The 21,774-nt window shown below is 28.3% G+C and overlaps 1 protein-coding gene across 1 annotated transcript in view; it reads right to left on the bottom strand.

Annotated features, from left to right (window-relative positions):
* LOC107449737 (chloride channel protein 7) overlaps window positions 1–10,701 on the bottom strand; it is a 33,921-nt gene extending 23,220 nt beyond the window's left edge. Inside the window, exons 1-9 of the mRNA XM_016065365.3 lie at window positions 10,450–10,701; window positions 8,443–8,559; window positions 8,103–8,168; window positions 7,668–7,718; window positions 7,410–7,542; window positions 6,003–6,112; window positions 5,773–5,916; window positions 4,330–4,413; window positions 1,366–1,459 (exon numbers count right to left, since the gene is read on the bottom strand). Coding sequence (XP_015920851.2) covers window positions 1,366–1,459; window positions 4,330–4,413; window positions 5,773–5,916; window positions 6,003–6,112; window positions 7,410–7,542; window positions 7,668–7,718; window positions 8,103–8,168; window positions 8,443–8,559; window positions 10,450–10,569 — 919 coding nt within the window. The 5' untranslated portion in view covers window positions 10,570–10,701. The remainder of the gene's footprint in view (window positions 1–1,365; window positions 1,460–4,329; window positions 4,414–5,772; window positions 5,917–6,002; window positions 6,113–7,409; window positions 7,543–7,667; window positions 7,719–8,102; window positions 8,169–8,442; window positions 8,560–10,449) is intronic.
* Window positions 10,702–21,774: the final 11,073 nt, after the last annotated feature.

Genomic DNA, 21,774 nt, shown 5'->3' with positions numbered 1-21,774 from the left:
TGGATGGTTCGAGGAATCTAAGATTTAAATGTTAATTTATTTAATTACAAAATACGAATAAGAATATGTTAAATATTTGACCTGTTGTAAATAAAATAGTTTAGTAAAAATGCGAATTTTTTATACTATTGTTATTATTTTTTTAGAATTATTTATGTAATTATTGTTATAACTTTTTATTTTAATTTAATGTAAAGTAAAAATATCACAACAAAACTAATACATATAAGCAATAAATATAAACAATAAATATAAACAATAATAGTTACATTAATGAATAAGAGTATTTGTTTTATAATAAATATTAATTATTTGAAAATATAGAAAACATTAAAGTTAAAAAGCTCTTTGGTAGAAGATGTATAGACCAAAAGACCGCATATGTGGAATGCTCAAAAATCGAGAAAAGTACACGTTTTTCAAAATTCTATAACTTCGTCAAAAAAATCGAACTGATCTGAAATTTTGAGGGCTTACATATAACGGTTCAAATAACTATTTTCTATTAACAGAAAGTACGAAATTTTTTTTTTTGCAAATTTGGCAAGTGTTCAAACTTAAAAATTTTTTTCACCATAAAAACAATCCGTGATGAAAAGCTGAATTCAGTTCGCAAAAAACAAAGTATTGCAATTTGATCATAGGTAACTAAATGTAGAGGGTTCACTTTAGAACATATCAAATCCTCATGCAATTTGAGTGATTTTTCGCAGTTCTATGAACATTTGAATTTAGATCTTTTCTTTGTAGATTTCAAAATTTTCGCAAACTTTTGACCGGTAGTGTATATATATGTAGATACATATGCACACACACAATAGAGCTCTAATTATCCTGACTAATCAGGATAGAGGCTGATGCGGATAACGAAAAATTGAGATAATTGCACAAATTTAAGAAACTGTGTTCTTAAGTAACTACCCTTCACACTTTTTTTAGGCTTATGATTGGCATTTGTAGTAGAGCTTATTATAGCATATTACAAATGGGACGTTTAAAAGTGTTGATTTTTTTAAAAATAATTTTATTAGAAACCTGTTCCCTTATTTGAAACTATTTACTACCCACATTGAAACTGAGCAGAATGAATCTGAGATTCTTTTCAAAATCACCAAGGCACAAAAGAAGCCTCTTTTTTTTTTACCCCTTCAGATATTTTGAAAACATAGAAGCATTTTCATGGAAAAAAAAAACTTTTTTTTAGAAGGTATAAAATCACATGGTCTTTCAACATTCTGAATAATTGGACATCCCAGTAAATCATCTTTTGGATAATCAGTGTTCTGCTGTATATTATATATATAAATTACATAATTCATAATTAAATAATAGGTTTAAACTTAAATATTTATATATTTAGCATACCAACAGGAGCTCCAAATGCAGCTGCTACACCTGCAGCAGCACCAGCAGAAACAAAATCCCTCTTCTCATGATCTTCTCTAAATTGTTCAAAGATCTGAAATTTAATTTATTACACAAAAGCTTTAGATATGAACTAGTTATATAAATAAAATAGAACAGATAATAGGGTCCATAGGGTAAATTTCTTAAGTGTACAATTTTACAATCATAATCTTATCCAATTATTCTGAACTTAAAATAATAAATAAATATAGTTTCAAGAGAGGCAAAGGCAGAAGAAACACAATAATTAATGCAACATTTAAGAATTTAATTTAAAAAAACACAAAAATTATTGAACGGAAACAGATATTAGGCATGTGAGAGCTGCCTAGATGCAACAATGCAGAAAGAAGAATATGGAATTTAAAGTATATAAAAGCTATTCAAGGAAAAGTTCATAGTGAAAGGGAGTTTCTGTGCCATTATTAGTATGTTGTAGATGTTGTGTTCTTCGTCGAACCTTGAGAACCTTTTCAAAGAAAATTATTACTTGCGCAGAGACTAACTCAAGTAAAAATTTACACATAACTGATATGAAATATTTAAAGTAAGTTTGGTTTATTCACTTGCATTTTGATAAGCATACAATCAACATTGAACTCGTAACAAAAATATTAAATAAATTACGGCCACCTAGGATAAGAATGTAGGGGAACATGGCCCTCTTCTTTAATTCAAAAGGAATTCAAGGAGTTTTACATTTATTATATGGTGAAATCAAGAGATAAGAAGGTTTAAATAATTTCTTTAAAATTTTTTAAAAACAAATTGACTAAATTTCAATTGTAATATTGGAAGTGGGGGTGTTCAATGTGGATGTTCTAACGGACATTAAAATAATATTATGCTCAATGGCATAGAGCAGTGGATACTAAATGGTGTTCTACAGAACCCTTGGGTACTGCGAAAGAAATAAAAGGGTTCCACAGGGTAATATTTTTTACAACTAGTAATGAATTTTAATCACTAAACATACAGAATTATGGATAAAAACTGTAACTTAATTATGTAAACCAGTGGTTCCCAAATGGTGTTTTATGGAACCCTGGGGTTCTGCAGAAGGGTTAAAGGGGTTCCACAAGTCAGCATCTTTTAAAATCAGTGATGAGTTTTGAAAACTTTGATTATATTTAGATCCAAACTTTAATTTATAATATATTTAATCTTATGGTTGCCTTTATGAAATTATTTCTAATAAAATATCAATGAAATAGAAATGGCATTTTTTAAAGGAAAATATAATGTTTCTAACAACAATCTATGGAACAAATTAAGAAAAAACAAGCATTAAAAAAGCATTTCATTAGTAGTTTCTATTGTGCATTATAAATCAAAATAACTAAATTTCTCCAGAAAGAAATATGTTTCCTTAATAACCATTCTCAATGTTTATCTTATTAGCAGTTCTTTAAGGTTATCATTTCGATGCAAATTATATTTCTTCTTTTTTTTTTTAATTATTTCAACTTATGTACATACACCAGAAACAAATTCATAACTAGACTAGATATAGCACAAGGACTGCAAATTCAACTATCTGATATAAAACCTAATTTAAAATTATTAATAATAAAAACTCTTCGTTCCTCTCATTAAATATTTTTAATTTATTATCTTTTATAGGTTATAACATTCACAATTGCAATAAACCTTTTGAAGTTGTGGTTCCACGAAAAGAAGGTTGATTATTCAGGGTTCCGTAGCCAGGAAAAAAATTGGGAACCGATGGCATAGAAAGTAGGATTTTATGGATTGATCCTTATAATAGAAGGGTCGTCGTAATGGAGGTTGTACTGAAGAACATAGACTGTATTAAACAAAAACACTTCAAATTACAAAATATTAACAATTTTATACCAGATTTCACTTTTCTTGATAAAAATTGATATGATCAAAATTGCACTTACAAAAAAAAAACCTTTAAAAAAATACAAAAAAGTAGTTTAAGGTGCGATTAATTTAAATTTCCAATGAAATCCACATTTGGAATTTTATTTTTAACACTTATCTCACTAATTATGGTAAAATAATAAATACAATTAGTTATTAGTTAGATTTTAAAAAAAATGTGGGATGAAATAAGGCCCTAGTAAGATATGCTTTGCTAAATGGGATTATTTGATATAAATGAGAAGGTACAAAACTAGGTCAGTAATCAAAAACATCATGTAGATAGAGTTCAAACTACATTCTAAAATGAACAAAATTAAATAAAAGACAAAAATAAAATAAAGTTATATATAATAAAAATCATATGCACTTTTAAAAGCAATTAAGATGTTGAATAACAATATCAACAATCTATATAAAGATCTTGTNGTGAGGTTTTTGACGTGACGGTTTAAACCATGGTTTAAACTGTCAAAAACTGTCACATGTCAAAAACCTGCCAACCCTGGCGTAAATAAACAGTGAAAACATTTAGGATGTGTCACTTAAGATTATTGATACTTCACGGGCTTGGCTTACTCAAAATCGAATGAAAAGAACAGTTACTAATGTAAACAAATGCCAAGTTTCAACAACCAATCAGGATCGAGATATGTGCACTATGTCACTTGCAGGTACACCATTGTATAAAAACAATCATAATTATTTATACCAAACTGCCATTAAACTTAGAATGTCATTTAATATCTATGCTAACTAAAAAGAAAATATTTTTAATAAAAAAATTACTGAAAGTTTAGTGATATTAAGTAATGTACAGATAAACTTTTCACTTTAGAAATGAGAAAAAAAATATTATAATAAAAAATCACTTAACTAGACATTAAATAAATGAAAACATTTAAAAGTAAAACAAATGTTTTATCATTTTTAATGAATTAAAAGAATAAAAATGCCCTAAAAATATAGTAAAATACAAAAACTCATTTGTAAAAAATTGCATCATAATCACAAATTAACTATAAAAATTACCTTGCAGTTTTTACGAAGTGTTTGACTTTTCCCCTGTGAAATTCCTGCTGCAATAACTGCTCCACAATGTATCATTGGGCCTTCCTAAAATTTAAAAAAAAATTTTACTTGATGAAAAATTTCGTTCGCTTCAAAAATATATAAATAGCAAATAATAGTCGACATGTATTAAAACACACTTTAAAAATAGGTGTCCATTTTCAAGATTTTCCAGAAGTGTTTAAAAAGAAAAAAAGTGATTTGAAATTTAAAAAAAAAATGCGAAGTAGCCAAAAAAAAGTAGGAAAATAAAAGTAAGAAATAAAACTAGCAAAACCACAGTAGCCAAGAGAGAAAAAAAAGATGAAAAACAGAACAAGAAAAGCCACAGTGGCTGAGAGGGGTAAATTAGGATAAAATGGATTTCCATGGATTTGCTACAGAGAGGTGAAGAACTGTGTGGAAATTATTTTGGCATAGTTGAAATTAAATTTATGCCCGAAATTCCAACAACGTACAGCAATTGAAGATTTCTTGAATTAAAATAAAATCCTGAATTAAATGATAATTTCTCAAATTACTTAAAGAAAATATGGCTAAGGTATAACTATATAGGCATACTTGATAGCAACATATTTCATAACAAATTTAATACATAGTTAATAATAAAATTAATACATAGTTAATGTAAGAATATTTTTTTTTTTAATGTAATGATTAGTTGTAGGTTTGAGTTTTAAATAAAAATGTGATACAAACAATATTAATAAAAAACTCAGGACATACCTTTATTTTTTTAAAGGAAAAATATTAGGAACAACAACAATAATTATATTTAAAAAAATTAACACATTAATTTTCCAAAAAAAAAGTTTACAATAAGAAATGTAAGTAACTAGTAACACAAATAAGTGATAACACCAATATCATTTCAGATAAAAAAATGCTCAATGTGAATTGAGTGTTTAAAATTTTTTTAATTAAAATAAAAGACTACTAGATTGACTTTATTTCGCAATTATGAGAAAAAAGAGCTATAAATGGCAATACTGTATAAACATTTTTGGCATAAAATAAGTTTCTTTTTTCTAAATCTTAAAGAAAAAAAATTTTAAATCATCAAAATCTAACATTATGAAGCATGAACAAAGCCAATAAGCAAAAATAAAAACAATTTAGGTACTACTAGATAATATAAAATATTTGAAATGATTATAAATTATTTTTAATCATTGAAATATTATTGATGTAAAATGAAAGGAATATATTCGAAGCCATGAAAGGACCTTAGAATTTATTTCAAAACTTAATGTTGGTATGATTATCCTGCATACCTCAATAACCTATTTAATCTAACTCCCCCTCTCCCAAATTGTTCTTATTTATCTCCTTAAATAAGCTTTTTTTTTCAATATTTGCAACAAATACTTAAATAATTGACATACATATAAAACAAATACATACCTTTCCACATGCCAATCCACCAAGAACAGATGTTGTTACCCCAAGAGCTTTAACTATTAATGTCTTCAAACGAACAACTTCTGGTACTTTGACACCATTTAAATAACATTTTATAACAGGAATACCACTCCCAGCTGCAACAGGCTACAGATAAAATGTAAAAAAAAACTTTTTTTTAATTTAATTCGATATGTAAGAAAGAGAATTTTTTTAAAGCTAATAATACTTACTGCAACAAAAACAACTAAAGATGCACCAAGAGCAACAGGTAGAATGGAAAACAATAACCAGTAGGAATAAGGTGTTATTAAACAGCTATATGTGGTACACTCAACCACACCTAATATCATAGTTAGAGAAAATACATAATATACCTTTATAGAGTTATATCAATACAGAAAAACTAAAAAAATATTTACAATGTTTTTTTTAAAAGAAAAATCAATGTTGAATACTATAACATTTTATTTTCTAATATAGATATTCTGGTTTATTCCCTAGTAAGAATTTGAGAAATTGTACAGGGTGTCCTGAAATTCATTCAAGATTACACTTATGCACAAAAATACTATAAAATGTTGTCAACAACAACAACAAAAAAATTTTAAAAAAAAGCGAGAGAGTAATTGTTTTATAGTAAACAAAGTTTCTTCCCATACTATTAAAAAAAAAATTTGCATTTGATAGAGAATATAGTCTGATTGTTAAGCTCAATTAGAATTTTTCTAATATAATACTTTTTAGGTAAACTAGCTTAAATAATACTTTTCAGCAGAGTTTGTTGATTTAAATTAGCCTGATTTTAATCAAGATTTAAATCAAATAATATAAAATTTTTGGAGAAATTATTAAATTATAAATTTACAAAGCATTTTAACGTGATATTTTTAGAAGTTATAATTTATTGTGATAGTTTTAAAATGTATCATTAAGATGAAACTGCTTAAATGAAATTGAGTTTTTCAATAATGAAAAAGAAATTAATACTTGTTGGGAAATAAATTATGACAGTTTAGAAAATACATTTTAAAAACAATATAATTCTTTTAGATTTTTCAGAATGCAAACTATTCAGGCACAGGAAAGTTTAGTACAGTTTTTTTTTTTCTAATATAATAAAATTAAGAAATTGTCCATCTGTGTGTGGTCCTCCTATAACTCCAGAAATGTTTGTTCTAACAACAACAATTTCAACAAAAATTTCAAATATAATTTTGAATCTTAAAATTTTTAAGTAAATGCAATATTACATATAATATCACATACAATACTATATTATATTGTGTAAATAAGTTAATGACATATAAAGCAATTGTGGTACTACTTCTAATTACGCATGAAAAAAACTTTTTTTTAAAGATAAAAATAACATATTTGAATCATATTTCATTTTAGAAGAATTGAAAAATATCACAGAGAAAATAAATTTAAAACTAATTTGGAAAAATAACAGATGTAAAAAAAATTTATAAGTGACAAAATAAAGAAAATTGAAAAAGTAATTAATTAATTCACTCAATTTTACTTTATTAATATTTTAATAATATGAATTTTAAACAAATAAATATGAATATAAGGTGAAAATCTTGTAGGAAAAAAAAATAATGAAACACTTTTTTTACAATTTTAAAGGATACGATCTCTGATAAATTTAAATTTTAAATTTGACAACTCTTCAATGGAGATAGTTATAATAACACCAACACATGCAGTCAGAATTCCAATCATACAGATTATAAACCATCTTAAAATCGACATGCTTGTCAGATACTAACGGAAAAAGAAATCAAAATATATTACATGTCTTCAGAAAATAAATGCATATGATAACATACAGAAACCAATTCTATTAAAGCTATAGTTATGGAAAAGATAACGAAAGAAAAGGTACTCACATCCAAACAGCGGAAAAATGGTAAACATCCTTTTGTGGTTCCTTGAATTATCTGAAAGGAAAAAAAATTATACTGAAATCTATTAATCTAAATGTCTAAGGTTGCCTACTAAATTTTTTTCAAATTGTAATAAAATGATTATATTTCAATAAATATTGATATTAAAAAAAGCAATGTATTAATTCTAATAAATTAATGTTTCATGAAAATAAAATTATATTTAAAATATAAAATCTGAAAAATTAACGAAAACAAAGGTATTTTTTACTAGGTATTTTTAGGTATTTAAAACTAATTATAAAATTTTCACAAACAATGCTTAGCTAAATTTTATAAAATTTCTGAAAGCATTTCATGAAATACTCTCTAGTTTATACAGGAGAGTTTTTTTACTAAATAAATAAAGAATGGAAAAATATGTAAAAATATATTTACTTTAGTTTGTTCTTCAATTTGTTCTGATGCAAACAAAGTATTCTCACATATATCATAATCTAAGCTCTGTAGAGGAAATTGAAAAGCAAAAATTACTTTTTAATTAAAAACAAGGAAATCAAAACTATGCTCACTAAACATAAAGGAGTACTAAACAATTTCATGAAAAAAAAGAAGATAATTAAAACAGTTTTTACATTTGTCATAATTTGAAAATGTATTAAAGAATAACCAAAAATTTTACATATACATTCAAAAAACTAAGAAATTTCTAAAGACATTTTGTTCAAGAAATTGATGTGCCTAAAATTTACAAACTACAATAACTAATTTTTCTTACCTCATATTTCTGTGACAAAAGATTCGACATCCCAACTGATATTTTTCTATTTGTATTAAGATTTTCATAAGTTGAGTTGAAACTTTCACTATACATTGGAGATTCAAAACTGCCATGCTAAGAAAAAGAAATTAACATAATACTATAGTATTTATAAACATAAAAAAATAATAATAATAATATTTAATACCTGAAAAGTGAAGTATTAATTAAAATTTTAATTTAAACAGAAATTTTTGGGGGAAATTTCAATATTTTCAGTATTAAATTAAAAAAGATCAGTAATAATTAAGAGTCATAAATTCTCATATAAAATTACAGATTTTCTACCGATCTTATGAAACAAAATTACAGTTTCTTCCGGTAAAATAAGCAATATTAATTTAATAAACCTTGGTAATAATTTGTTTTAATCAATTTTAATTAGAACCTAAAACCATATAAGAAACTTAGCTTAAGATTAATTTTTTTTCCTAAATTATAATTTGAGAAAACTTAATGTCAAGAAGAGGTACTTTTCTGTTAGCTGGGCAAAAGCAAATTCAACTGTTTTTTACTTTATTTAAATAAATTTTTTTATTTTATTTAATGTTCATTTGTTTAAAAAATAACTAGTATATTAAAAATATAAAAAAAGTTAGGAGATGTTTACATTTTTAGGCAACTTTTCCTTTGTGCCCAGCTAACTGAAATGTATCGCTTCGCCTTTTAAATTTACCCATTTAGTAATGCTTCTTTAACCAGGCAACAACCGGGCGGTGGCATGCAAGAAAGTTAAAAAAAAAAAAAACATTATAGAAGGAGAGTAACTTAAAGAGTATACCCGTAAATAGACTCGAGGGATATATATACATATATGTGAAGGGAGTCAAGGCCACCGCCTGAAAAACAACTTCATATTTTAAAATAATCACAAATAAAAAATTTTTTGGCACTTTGGCGAGGGCATATGGTGTTAAATGACAATGACATGGAAATATCTCCCTGAACACCAGCTAACCTGATTATTGTAGGGGAAAAACAATGCACAATACAATCAAAGGTGACATAAGACAAAATGACTAATATTTATACAATAACAGCATCTAACTTTTCACATGAAAACTGTATATGCTAAAGCAGCATACAGTGGGTACCCAAGCAACAATTTGGAGAGATTTCCGTACCGTAATCTGAGGCAGAATAATCGCCAAGTCTGGGCAACTTCCAGGCAGTGGCCCGCGAGAAACTTAAAAAAAAAACATCACAAAATGGAACCAACTCGAAAGGTATAACTCGAAGCCACCCCAGAGCAAATGTCTAAATGTTTCTTTTAAAAAATTTGCAAGTTTAAAATCTATTTAGCACCTTGGCGATTGTAGTTGGCGCGACAGATCAGGATACGGAAATATCCCCAACAATTTCAGGAGTTACTTGGTTTTGTAAAAAAAATTTTTATCACTGACATAAATAGAAGCCCTCTACATTAATATAGGTATTGTAGTAATAGTTTCTCTTAGGACCCCCTAAAAAGATTACAGAATTTTTCTTATTAGTAATTGTAATATAACAGTAACGGAATGAGACTTCAGGGGTCTGTCCAGGCCAAATTTACCACCGCTTAGCGGTACTGTCACAAATTCAACTTTAGGAAAAGAGGTAGCTTCACAAAATACTATTCCATAAGAAACGATAAATCCATATTTTTGTGCTGATTTTTTAATATTAATTTTAATTTTCACAAATTATGTCTAAATTTTCACAATATAGTACCTCTGAGAAAAACCTAGACAGACCCCTGGACCTCCAAACAAAATGATTAAAAAGAATTAAGCTACCCAGACATCACATAAGATGGATTAGATTTTCATAAAATAAATTTGTCAAAATGTAATTAAAATTATTAAAAACGCAAAACATAACAAAAAGACAAAAAAAAAATTCTTGGAATTTTTTTTAGGTGTTGCAATGAAATATAGAAAGACATTTTCTTACAATAAGCAATTTATGAAGAGAAATTGTACTTACATCAGCTGAAAGAACTAATGGAGAATTTCCCATTGCATGTAAAAGCGGTGTTCTTTCACTGGGTGGTCTAAAAGAATTTACATTATTCATTTTCGTACGATGTTTTACTAATTGATCCATGATTTTTTTACGATGAAAGGATTTTTACTACTCTTCATAGGAAAATTTGTAGAAGACATACGATTCTCAAAAACTCATGATCACATGACTATCACATGTAAACAAAAACATCAGATTCTTAACGTAAAGACTTTTTAAATTTGCTTCGTTAAGCTCCGTACAAAAAACTGAAGTTATTAACTCACTAAAGCTACTTACGCGTCATTATATGATGCTCTTTCATGTGACGTCATAGACCGCATTAATAAGAAAAGGATTTTTAAATGAGTTCGGTTTAATTTGTTTTTGTTAATTAATAACAATAATTTGCTTTGTTTGTTTTCTAAGTTTTTTTTTTTAAATTTAAATATCCATATTTGTATATCCATTTCAATCCATACATAAATTTGAAAGATTTAAAAAAAAAATTTTAAATTAAAAATAAAAAATAGTCATAGCCAATATAACTAACCATAGAAGAATTCTACATATAGAATTTCACCCACTGTTCTCACCTCCCAAAACTGCTGGCTTAGTCTCTTTTGGGTGTCACTTCATGATCTGAGCTCACTTCACCAATTATTTTTCTTCTCACAAGGAAAATGCGCATCTACAAAACTTAACCATAAAGTAAACTGAGAATATATAATTTAAAAAAATAAAAACATATAAATATATTTTTCAAATAAACAGTATTTCATTTTATTCCATAACCTGTGTTGAACAACTGAACCTAAGTCTGAGTTTACGGATATCAGAGTTCTACTCCGTGGCCTTGTAATTTTAAGCCCAATCCAGAGACAAGGGAACTCGTAGAACAAACTTTGGGACAAACAAGCCTTTGTAGACGACTTTCTAATGAAACTAACTCATATTTGCCTTAAGTGGAGGAGAAAACCACGAAAATCATCCGTGGTTTGTCCAATGACTAGGGAATTTTAACTCATGATCCGTCTACCACTGAGAATATTATGTCAGAATTGAGGTCGGTGCAAGCCGGGAACAGAATTTGTATTGACCAGCACCGTCGGATTCGAACCTGGGTCAAAGAATATGCACGGGAAGATGTATAGCTTTTATAGACATAATGTAAACCAGTTCCCCAAGATTTAATGCTGTCCATGTTTATAAAGGGAAAAAACATTTAGGGGCACAACAGTAGCGGTTCTTGAAACCTTCCTCTCCTCCTAGTACTGGGTTTGAGGTGAAGAAGATTGTTGTTGTTGTTAATTTACGTCGCACTAGAGCTGCACAATGGGCTATTGGCGACGGTCTGGGAAACATCCCGGAGGATGATCCGAAGACATGCCATCACAATTTTGATCCTCTGCGGAGGGGACGAGGTGAAGAAGAAAAGCTATCTCTTTTTTAAATCGTTGGTTTGCTCTATAATTTTACACCATTCATAAACAGCACTGTTAATATTTCTTTGAGACTATATTTACATCATTCACATATATTAATTAAATCTGCTAACACATTTTGGCATAGAAAGAAAGAATAAACGCATGAAACTGCGTATCAAACCATGCATGGAAAGTTGCCCAACAACCGGTTCATAGGTGACGTACCTCCTGGCTGTCACTTTGCTTCTTATGCGCATGCACTGGACCTTAGTTCAAACGAAATCCTGCTAAATCTGAGCATGTTGCTCACCCTGTAAGTTGTCCGAGCTTGTCCCCGTGTTAGTTACGTATTCGAAGAGCTGGACTTTTTCTCCTGTCTATTTCTTTTGCCTGGGTCTCTTCGTAGAGAGGCGAGCACTCTATCCCCTGAGCCACCGTAGCTAAATATATATTTAATACTTTATTTTATTTATTTATTTTAAAAAAAGAGGAAGAAATGAATATTTTAGAGAACATTAAATTTATTTCTCGTATTCGGCGTTCCCGTAATCCGAAGCCCCGGGCGATCACATGTCTTGCCACTTGCCTGTACCTTCGGCTGACTTTCCTAACTTGTTAGGTGCTTAAGCTCATATAAAAAAAATTCTGCTTGTTTATTCAAAATTCAATTTAAGGAAATCAAATATTTAAAGTCTATTTTGGATTTTTATAATCTTATTTTGATAGGACTGTTACAGCTTCTGGGCTTTTATACATATTTCATCTATTTAAAATGAACAACGAAGTGAACAAGGATTTTTCTTTGTTGAATGTAAGCAATCATTCTCTTTAGTATTTAAATAAAGTCATATTTTGGTAATATTTAAAATGTTTATCACGAGATAACTGGAACGAATTTGTGTTTCACATGAACTTTCGAATTATATATATGTAGAGGAGGAAAAAAATAGTTTGTATCAAATTTAAATAAACTAGGGATCAAACATTAAAACATAAATTTTGGTATCACTAGAAATAATTTTCCCTTAAGCAGAGCAAGTTGGTATCTCAGTATATGTTTGCTCTCCTCTCTTTTGATCTATACATTTGCTCTCTTCCCTTATAAGGTTATAAATAAGAATTTATAATACTTTCTTGTATTTATTATTACTATTTTTATTACTGCAAAAAATTTAATATGCACATTGAATTTTTAAGAAACCAAAATAAATAAATAAATAAAAAATAATAATATTGCATAATTAAATGCATATTAACCCCTTCCTTCTCACTCCCGTGAAAATGACGGGGTGAGTTTTCGCCCGCTATTTCTCGCTCCCGTGATATTTACGGGCCGGAGTGTTCAGTTGTAACGCGCCAATAAGAATAAAACTAATTCATTCTTTTGCCCAGAAAACATTTTATTTCTCATTTTACACACCTGATGGCAGTACCAGAATATTTTTAAGGTAATTGTAGACAGTTAGTTCACTTTAAACTAATTGCAGCACTAATCAAATGCGTAATACAATAAATACAAAAAAAAATCGGCACTTCTATGACCGTTTTCTTGAAATTTAACCGATCGTTAAGGATTTAATGCATTATTATTAGAATTAATATGTGTCTTAAGGAAAGATATAGGAGTGTAAGTGAGCAACAATTTCTTAATTTTAATGATTTTATTATATTACGCACATAGAAAAAAAAATCCTATTGGTAAAGGAATATTTTATTAAGGTAATAATTATGTAAAATAAATAAATAAAAATTATTATCATTAAATATAATTTTCAAAAACTAACTATCATTGGGTTTTGAACCAGGGTCCTCTGGCACTAGCAATTTGTTGTGCCGTACTGCTAAACCCTGGCTTTCCATCTGACTGACCGACTGGCAACAAGCTTTTTTAATAATTTCTGCAGTTCGTCAAAGTAACCACATTGTCTATAATTATTTCCTTTAGTATAGTAATATCATATATTATTATCTAATATCTGTTCGAGTTTGAAAATTTTAAATTTATATTAAGGGGAGATATGGGAGGTAAAGAAATATTTTATTNAAAAAAAAAAAAAAAAAAAAAAAAAAAAAAAAAAAAAAAAAAAAAAAAAAACTAATCTTCAATATAATTTTAAAAAATAGGTCCTCCCCGGGAATCAAATCAAGGTCCTCCGATGCGAGTAATTTGTTGTTTCATATTATTAAGCCCTACATCTGGCTGACTGACTTATTGACTGAGCTGTTTAAGTAATTTCTGCTGTTGGTCAATATAACTTTATTGGGCCACATTGTGGCCCCCTAATTTGTCTAGAATTTTTTCCTTTGGTATGGTAATGTTAAATATTATTATCTAATATCTGATGGAGTTCGAAAATTTATGGTTAATATTAAGGGGAGACATAGGACCATATTTACGAACAGTATATGACCAACAATTTCTAAATTTTAAAGCTTTTATTATATTAAGCATTTCGAAAAGAAAAATATAGTAAAGGAATATTTTATTCATGTTAAAATATTGTAAAAAAAATATTAAAAAAATTATTAATCTAAGATAAATATTCTACCATTTAAAATAACCATATTGGACAATATTGCAGGCCTCCTAATTTGTCTATAATCATTTCATTTGGTATTGTAATATAAAATATTATAATCTAATATTGTAACCATATTGGGCCACATTGTGAACCCCCTAATTTTTTAAAAATTATTTCCTTTTAGTGTGGTAATATTACATATCATTATCTAATATTTGACCGAGTTTGAAAATTATATGTTTATACTAATGGAAGATACGGGGCCATATATATACGTATGGTATATGAGCAACAATTTCTTAAATTTTAAGCTTATTTATTTTTCGAACTTAGGAAATAAAGTCAAATTTTTTATTTATCTAACAATTAAGCAAAATAAATATAAAAAAATATTTTTATTAAATATAATTTTTAAAAATTTACGTTTGTCGGGTTTCCGACACTATCAATTTATTACTCCATACTACCAAACCCCGCCTTTCTAACTGGCTGATTGACTTATAACTATCTTTTAAAGAAATTCCATATCAGACCCCTCACTTGTCTATAAATATTCCCTTTGGTATGGTAATATAATATATTATAATCTGATTCAGTTTGAAAATCATAGATTAATATTAAGGAGAGATATGAAGTTACATACATATGTAAAATGCATGAGCAACAATTTCTTAATTTTAACGCTTTTGTTATATCACGCACTTAGAAAAAAATCATATTATTAAGTCAAGGAATATTTAATTTATGCTACTATATTCTAAAATATTTTTTTTTCTTTCTAAAATATCTTATTTAAAAATTGGCCGTTGCCGGGTCTCGATCCAGGGTCGTCCATCACTTGCAATTTGATGCTTCATATTACTAATCCCTGGCGATCCATCTGACTGTCAGATTTTACAACAAGCTTTTACATTTTTTTAATGCAGGTTTTCAAAGTAACCATATTGGACGACATTAGGGGCCGCCTAATTTGACTATCAATATTTCCTTTAGTATGATAACATATTATAATTTAATAACAGATTGAGTGTGAAAAATTACAAGATAATTTTAAAGGGAGGTCATATTATATGAACAACATTTTCGTAATAACGCTTTTATTATATTACGCACTTAGAAAAAAAAAATCATATTATTAAGTAAAAGAATATTTCATTTATGTAACAATAATGTAAAAAAAAAATTATTATAATTAAATATAATTTTTAAAAATTAACTCTCGTCGGGTTTTGAACCAGGGCCCTCCGGCACTGGCAATTTGTTGCTCCACACTACTAAGTCCTGCCTTTCCATCTGACTGACCGACTTATAACAAGATCAGGGGTGATTGTGAGCTCAATTCAAAAATCCTGAAAATTTCTCCAATAAAATCATTAGTTACGTATTGCAAATAATTAACGTCTTTATAAATTTAAATCATTGACCTTTCCAAAACATACAATTCTAAATAAATTATATGCAGCATAATTTAAATTAATAATTATGCATAAGTTTACTTTTATCTCTAATCACATTTATTATTCTACTAGAAAAAATATTTACAAATGAAAGAGATGCCAAGTATAAATTCGAGTTCTAATATTTCTAGTTAAAACATAAATGTTTTTTTAATACATGAATGTGATCAATAATTACTTGAAACTTTTGGAGCTCGAATTTCTGGATCGCATTTACCAAAAAATCCAGATTTTTTCCGGAGCACAATCATTTAAGTAATTTATGCGGTTCGTCAAACTAATATCATATTGGGCACACTGTGGGCCCCCTAAACTGTATATATGTATTTCCTTTGGGANAAATATATATTAAGGGTAGTAATTATGCAATCACTTAAGTATTTAATAGCGAGAAATTTTTCAAATTCACATTAAAAGTGTTTATAATGAAATATCTAACAGAGTTTGAAAATTATAAGTTAATATTAAGAGGAGACATGAGGCTATGTATATGTGCAGTATAAGAGTAACAAATTTTTAATTTTAACGTTTTTATTAATTATATGATGATTATATTGTGGACTCTTGAATTTGCCTGTAATGATTTTCTCTGGTAAGGTAATATTTAATATTAAAATTTAATATCGGAACGAGTTTGAAAATTATAGATCAATATTAAGTGCAGATATGGTACCCATATACAGGTACAATATATGAGCTACAACTTCTTGATTTTAACGCTTTTATTATATTACGAGCTAAAAAAAATCATATTATTAAGCAATAAAATATTTTATTTATGTTACAATATTGTAAAAAAAAAATAATATTAGTTTTAGATATAATTGGCCATCGCTCAGTTTCAAACCAGGGTTCCCATACGGAAAAATAAACATATATTTTTGGGGTATAAATGAGGTTATCTGAATACGTCGTTAGGTTGAAAAGGGAGCAAATAAATACCTCGAAACTACCTCCAGAGGTATTTATGTATCAACCTGAGGTGTTTTATCTTACATTTGTGGAGAGGTATATATTTTACAACTTAAAGGTTTTTTGTTTTCAACCTTAGATTATTATTTATCAACCTAAAGTACATATATTTTTTAATCCTACGGAGGAGTTTACTCAACAACCTTATGTGTTTCATTTAACACTTTAGGTTATTCTGGATTTACCTCAAGTTTATTTTTTGACAATTGTAAAGCTACTTTTTTTTTTTTCTAAGGCGAGGTGTTTTATGCTCTACCTCAGGTTATTATATTTCAACCTCAAGTACATATTTTCATGTTTGTAGAGGTATTATTTTTATCAACTTAAGATGCGTTACTTTACACATTAAATTATTACAGATCAACTTCAAGTGTATTTCTCGACCGTTGGATAGGTTGTTTTTATGAACGGGAGGTGTTCGATGTTCTATTTTAGCGTGATGAGGATTTACATAGTTGTCGAGGTATTTATTTATCTACCTAAGGTGTGCTATTTTACACTTCAGGTCATAAAAAAATCAACCTCAAGTGTATTTTATGACACTTGGAAAAGTTATTTTTTATTAAAGTGAGGTGTTCCAGGTTCTACTTTAGGTTATTATTTCGTAACCTCATTTATATATTTTTAGTCAACCTAAGATGTGGTCTTGTTGGTTGGGGTCCCTGAGGCCAAGAAGGCCCTTTACCCCTTCATCATGAAGTAAGGATCGTTGAGGTGAAGCCTTGAGGTGATAAGCTTAATGCTAAAGTTGAAGTGGGGAGAAAATGGCACATTGCCATGGTGCGGAAAAGCTGTGGTGACTTGAAAAAGAGTTGAGAGTAATCAACAAAAATGAAGTCTACTGTGCTTTGCTTGAGGAAAACATCTCGCTGTTTTTAAGATTACTTATCTTGAATTCATAATTAACATCTCCAGTCTCCGCTAGTAACTAAACTGGGCGAGGACCCGCTACTTGCGAAACACGCTTCGACCAGTCGGTTTCAAATGCAAATGACCGCCATTAATATGTCGGACAGGCCTAAATGCTACTAACGAAAGGTCAATGCAATCATCACGTTCACGTACGTCGAGGCTAAACGAGTTACTACTGCCGCTTACACGGTGTGTTCACGTTGGCTGGATTTGAAAACTATTTCATCTTGATGTTCTGTCTTTCAAACATTGATCAGTGATCGACGTCGCAGAAGAACTGCAGTCACCAGGCTTGCATCAAACGCTCACGAAGAGAGGAAGAGATCATCGCTAAGGCAGGGAGGTGGTGACGACTGGCTGGCCGGAACTCATCATTGGTCATCCAGCTGACTGACGACCGAGCCCCCGGCTCGGAGAACTCGCAAGGCACGTCCGTCTCCTAAGGCGTCTTCATCTGGAATGAATGGGGTCGAGAATGGTCAAATTCCGCTAAGATGTGGCATGCTACACTTCAGGCTTTTATAGCTCTATCTAGATGTTTTTTAAATACTTACGAAGGTAATTAATCCACAAACGTGAGGTGTTATATGGTCCACTAAGTTCAATCATTTTTAACCTCACTATTATTTACATTAAACAAAGAATAGTGCATATCTTTTCATTTTTCCACTAGTAGAAGTAGAGATCTTCATTCATCAACCTGAAATTTTTAATATTACACCTTCGATAGTAATTGCTTCTTTTTTTTAGCTATAAAAAAGTTTCAAATACATTATTGTTCTGTAATTTTAATAGATTCAATTAGATTATTTTGAAATGACACTTATTCGAACTCCACAGTTACTACTATAATTTAACCATGTACTCTCAGGTACACCTAGGCACCACCCTCAAAACAAGCCTTTTCAATAATTTCTGCAGTTAGTCTAGGGAACCATAAGCCCCGTAATTTGTCTATTTAATTTGATGCAGTAGTATACTATATGTGAAAGTGCAATATCAAACCAAAGTATACGACCAAAACATGGGTCACTACATACATACAGTATAAGCAACAGTTCTCTAATTTTTACGCTTTTATTATAAATGCACTTACAAAAACTACCATAGCTGCCAACACGGATAGGAAAAAATTCAGTAGATTTTAAAAAATATATAAATTTCATGATAATTGTTGCAAAATATACTAAATATCTTAGGGAATTTTAATAGTCATCAAAATAGAAAAACTGCAATATTTTCCAGTTATGATTTTACAATAAATGATCTCGCAATGTTTATTCTTGACTTTCAATAGAAATAGGCAACTAATTTATCAAAGGTAGTCAACTGAATTTTATAAATGAGGCTCTCTTCAGGGTATCTGCTACATTTAAGATTTTCAAATTCATGACTAATTCCAAGAATTTTTCATGACTACTGCTATTTTTCTTTGCTTTTACTAACTATTTTCTTCGACAAAAACGTAACAATAAATGAAAAAAAGCATTATAATAACATTCATTGAAATGATAATTATAACCAAAACTATTATACTCTACATCTTCATATTTATAGATTTTAAATTTAAAAAACAGAGTAAAGAAAGAGTGGAAGCAATAAAATAGCTTGAAAAAAGATACAAAAGCAAATTTTTTTCCCTGCAGAACCATATTCTAAAGATACTTTTCTTGTTCATAGGAAAGGAAAGAAATACTCCTCATTCGCCTGTTCTCATTTCGATAAAAAAAAAAAAAAATTGCCAACGATTGGCTTGCTTCGGCTTGAAATTTAAATTGATAAAAAATAAATAAATAATAAAAATTCTTAAATCACATAAGTTTAAAAGATAATTAATTCGCTTTAGAATTGATGTTTTTCCTTCCTTTTTTTGAAAGGACACCTTAATTTTTCAAAGAACATGATAAAGACATATTATATTCGAATAATATATGACTGTAAGTAGTGATTTTGTTAGGAATTCAATTTGGAACACAATGAATTTGAGGGGGGGGGGACTCAATTTTAAAAATTAGATTTTTCGGCGACCTATATCCATAACTTTTAGTAAAAATCATGACAAATTTTGTTCAATACTGAAATTTATGACTTTCCAGGTGCGCAGATACCATGTCTTTTCCTTATGTATTAGTGACACATTTTTAAATATTCAAGCCAATAATCAGCACAAAAATTCTATTTCAATAGGGACTTAAAATACCATAATATAATAATATGCATATTTGTTCCTCCTTTAGATGCAATTTATATTCCTTCACTTAGTCAAAACCAGAGATCCACGTACATATGTGTACCTAAAATTATTAGTCCCGTGACAACATAATTCCTTGGTAGCAAAATATATTTTTTAGCTATATTCTTCTCTATTTCAGAAGTTCTGAAATTTAAAGCAGTTCGCTATCTATAGTAACTTATTACGGATTTACAAACCAGATTATTGCACCCCATTTTTATCTTGATAATTTCAGATGGAAAAAGTGATTCTGCTCAGTTTATATATATTCCTTATAACAGAGTAACTCTACTTGATAAATTAATAAGAATTCAATTAAAAAATTTAAAGATCAAAATTACCTCCAACTTTTGAACATCCTGCAGTAGTCATGAACAACTATTTTTTTTTAAAGAAATTAAATAAATTTGAGGTTATAGCAAAGGCAAAAAAGCTGGATTTTCACGATAGTAAATTTTACACAGGTGCAATCGTTTAGTAATAAATAACTGTGTTGACATAAAATTGTGTAGTAGTAGATTATTATTATACAAATGATAACATCGAGACTTAACATTTACTAAAAAGAAAAATCATGAATTGAAAAAACAAAGCTAGAAATTATACAATTATTACTTGAAAAACTACCTGGTTTAGCAAATGAAAACTACTAAAAACATAGATTAATATTCCATTTCTTTTAATAAATATTCTTGCGTGATTTATAGCAAATATATCAGTAATATGGAGTTTTAAATTATTTTGAAAATAAAAATGAACTTTCTTCACCTTTGCAAGCACAGAATGTAGGTTTTGAATATGCATATATATACTAATAATTGTAGATAGAAAGTCACATTTATAGAAACTAATTAAAGAAAAACTTACTTCTGACAAGAATCGAGATAATTTATTTTAAAATTTTGTGAATACAAATATTGATCTTAGATTTTAAACTCACTTGAATATGAATCACGATAACGGATTTTGAAATCATGTGAATATAAAACTCTATAGACTTTAAAAATGAAAAATACAAATCACAAGGTTTGGATCGCACCCAGACGAACCACAATGTAATTTTTAGATAAAGAAGAATAATGGTGCATAATTTTTAGATCTTATGTCTTATTTTAAAATTACGTATAAACACGAAAAACTATGTTTGATGTTATAACCGCACAAACAAATCATGACATTGGATTTAAAACTCTTGTGAATATGAATCGCTAGATAGGTTTTTAAAAACTCATACACATTGTGATATTGGATTTTTAAATCTTGTAAAGAAGAATCGCATTGTACGATATTTAAATCACGTAAATAAGAATTGAAATTATTTTACGAGCAGAAGATAAGTAAAAATGTGGAAAGATCGGCAGCTATGTAGTTTGAATTTTCTGTTTATCTTTGAAAATAAATGTAATTATTTTATTTCAACGGCTTTGAATTTTCTGTTTATCTTTGAAAATAAATATAATTATTTTATTTCAACGGCTGAATTTTTCAAGAAAGCAGAATATTTGGAGTTTGCAATAATTCAGAGTTTCAAGGCTGAAACTAGAGACAAAAGTAAAAAAAAAGATGAAAAATCTCATCCCTGGATGTTAGCTTTTCAAGGATTGTGGAAAATAAACTTTTATTATATTCACCAAAACACTCTTGAACAATGTTAAAATGCTCTTATAATAATATAAGCCATTTGTATTTTGTCAAATCTTGTGAATGAAAACTTATCCCCAGGTTTTTCTTTCATTAATAAGTTGTGATATTTCATGCAACTTGTAAGCAAAACAAAAACACAA

The sequence above is a fragment of the Parasteatoda tepidariorum genome, chromosome 7, assembly GCF_043381705.1.
Source record: "Parasteatoda tepidariorum isolate YZ-2023 chromosome 7, CAS_Ptep_4.0, whole genome shotgun sequence".
Lineage (NCBI taxonomy): Eukaryota > Metazoa > Arthropoda > Arachnida > Araneae > Theridiidae > Parasteatoda > Parasteatoda tepidariorum.
The sequence above is the reverse complement of the archived record's forward strand: the minus strand, read 5'-3'. Positions and strand labels throughout refer to the sequence as shown.